This window comes from Austrofundulus limnaeus, unplaced genomic scaffold (genome assembly GCF_001266775.1).
Source record: "Austrofundulus limnaeus strain Quisiro unplaced genomic scaffold, Austrofundulus_limnaeus-1.0 Scaffold438, whole genome shotgun sequence".
Classification (NCBI taxonomy): domain Eukaryota; kingdom Metazoa; phylum Chordata; class Actinopteri; order Cyprinodontiformes; family Rivulidae; genus Austrofundulus; species Austrofundulus limnaeus.
In genome coordinates, this window is record NW_013952840.1 from 326,366 (window position 1) to 328,734 (window position 2,369).

The following is a 2,369-nucleotide window of genomic DNA, read 5'->3' on the forward strand; positions in this document are numbered from 1 at the left end:
ACACATCTCTATGGTACCTGAACACATCTCTGTGGTACCTGAACACATCTCTGTGGTACCTGAACACATCTCTGTGGTACCTGAACACATCTCTATGATACCTGAACAAATCTTTATGGTACCTGAATACATCTAAGTTGCCTGAACACATTTCTTAGACATCAGAATTTTTTTTAAACTTCTTTCCTATTGTATGAAAGTGTTTTATTTTCTTTGTTATTTTTTATAATGGGACAAAAACAAACATTTGTCTAATGACTGCCATGATTATAAATGATGGACAATAAAACATATACATATATATATTTTTATATTAGACAAACAGATTGAGCAGTTATTTCTGGTTTTAGCTAGATTCGTGTTTCTCTCAGTTTGAGTTAAACTCCTCTAAACTTCCTCTAAAATTCACAATGAGGATCTAATTAATAAGTTTTACTTGTAAAATTAATTAAATAATTTTTGAACAACTCAACAGGTGAATGTGGATTATATTCTCATAAAGCTGAGGGCAGAGCTGTCCAAAGAGCCACAGTGCCCTCTACTGACCAAAACCTGAAATCACATCTTGTCCTCTGCTCTGGTTCTGGTCCACAAGTCTTGTGGATCCCAGATGGAACCTTAAAGGAGGAAATAAAAGTGTTTTTAATCTAATAATAGTTTAAATTTTAGTGGTTGATATGATAAAATCTTCTGGTCCAGCCATCGTGAGATTACGCGATGACACCCGGTAAGCTCCGCCCCAGTGACGAAACAGTAAGCCCCGCCCCTATGTTTTGGTTCCGCCGACAGATAAGGGGTTCTGTTTTTAGCTCCGTCATGTTCTGGAGGCAGAGAGGAGCATCTTTCTGATCCATAAACAAAACCTGACAGGTTCGTCTCACATGAACGCGGCTTCACTTCCGGGTCTGAGGTTCTGAAAGCTCAAAGCGGAAGTTTAGTCATGGCTGACCGGAGATAAACCGGCGATCCATCTTCCCCTCTCTCTAAGATCATGGATCCTCCTGAGGTCCAGCCCGGAGGTCCGGACACCGAGCAGGACGCTGCACCGACCCCGGCGGAGGTAGACGCCGCGGTTCTGCTGCTGGGAGCGGGAGTTACCGCCGCCACACACCCGCTGCTCTACGTCAAACTGCTGATCCAGGTCTGTGGTTCCGAGTCTGGTTTACTCACAAGTCAGGACAGATGTTGGACTGTTTGTTAGCCCCGGTCCTGAAGTCAAAACCACGATTTTACCCAAACAGTTACCTTTCAGCTGCTCTGCAGAGGCGTTCATAGGACCCTGACTCAGGGGGGCTCAGCCCAACATGGTCCTGAATCAGGGGGGTTCAGTCCAACATGGTCCTGAATCAGTGGGACTCAGTCCAACATGGTCCTGAATCAGGGGGGCTCAGCCCAACATGGTTCTGAATCAGTGGGACTCAGCCCAACATGGTCCTGAATCAGTGGGGCTCAGTCCAACATGGTCCTGAATCAGGGGGGCTCAGCCCAACATGGTCCTGAATCAGTGGGGCTCAGCCCAACATGGTCCTGAATCAGGGGGCTCAGTCCAACATGGTCCTGAATCAGGGGGCTCAGTCCAACATGGTCCTGAATCAGGGGGGCTGAGCCCAACATGGTCCTGAATCAGGGGGGCTCAGCCCAACATGGTCTTGAATCAGTGGGACTCAGTCCAACATGGTCCTGAGTCAGTGGGGTTCAGCCCCATCGAGGACAGATTTTTAACAGCACATTATAAAAGTGACCGTTTGGTGTGGATCCAACACCAGGTAAAAACAGGTCCATGGCTGCAGATGTTGAGTTGATACTTTTATCCAGTGATGAGTTCAGAACAACAATGGATGAAAACAGGTTTGTTTTAAAAGTTAAACTTTTTTTTGTTTTGTTTTGTTTTGTTTTCAGGTGGGACACGAGCCTCTGCCCCCGACTGTTGGTACAACCTTGTTTGGAAGAAAAGTCTTATATCTGCCAGGTTTCTTTACGTACGGTGAGTGATGTGGTTCTGTAGAAAACCTCAAGTCCAGCCTAAAGTAAACCTGGAGAACCAACCTGAACCCTGACACTCTGAACCCCGACACTCTGAACCCTGACACTCTGAACCCCGACACTCTGAACCCTGACACTCTGAACCCCGACACTCTGAACCCTGACACTTTAAACCCTGACACTTTGAACCCCAACACTCTGAACCCTGACCCTCTAAACCCTGACACTCTGAACCCCAACACTCTGAATCCCGACACTCTGAACCCTGACACTCTGAACCCCAACACTCTGAACCCTGACCCTCTAAACCCCGACACTCTGAACCCTGACACTCTGAATTCCGACACTCTGAACCCCGACACTCTGAACCCTGACACTCTGAACCC

At 46.9% G+C, this 2,369-nt stretch overlaps 1 protein-coding gene across 1 annotated transcript in view; it reads left to right on the plus strand.

The window, feature by feature from the left end:
• Positions 1 to 765: 765 nt before the first annotated feature.
• LOC106529344 (mitochondrial carrier homolog 1) overlaps positions 766 to 2,369 on the plus strand; it is a 7,469-nt gene continuing 5,865 nt past the window's right edge. Inside the window, exons 1-2 of the mRNA XM_014024742.1 lie at positions 766 to 1,141; positions 1,900 to 1,984. Of these exons, the coding sequence (XP_013880196.1) occupies positions 992 to 1,141; positions 1,900 to 1,984 (235 nt within the window). The 5' untranslated portion in view covers positions 766 to 991. The remainder of the gene's footprint in view (positions 1,142 to 1,899; positions 1,985 to 2,369) is intronic.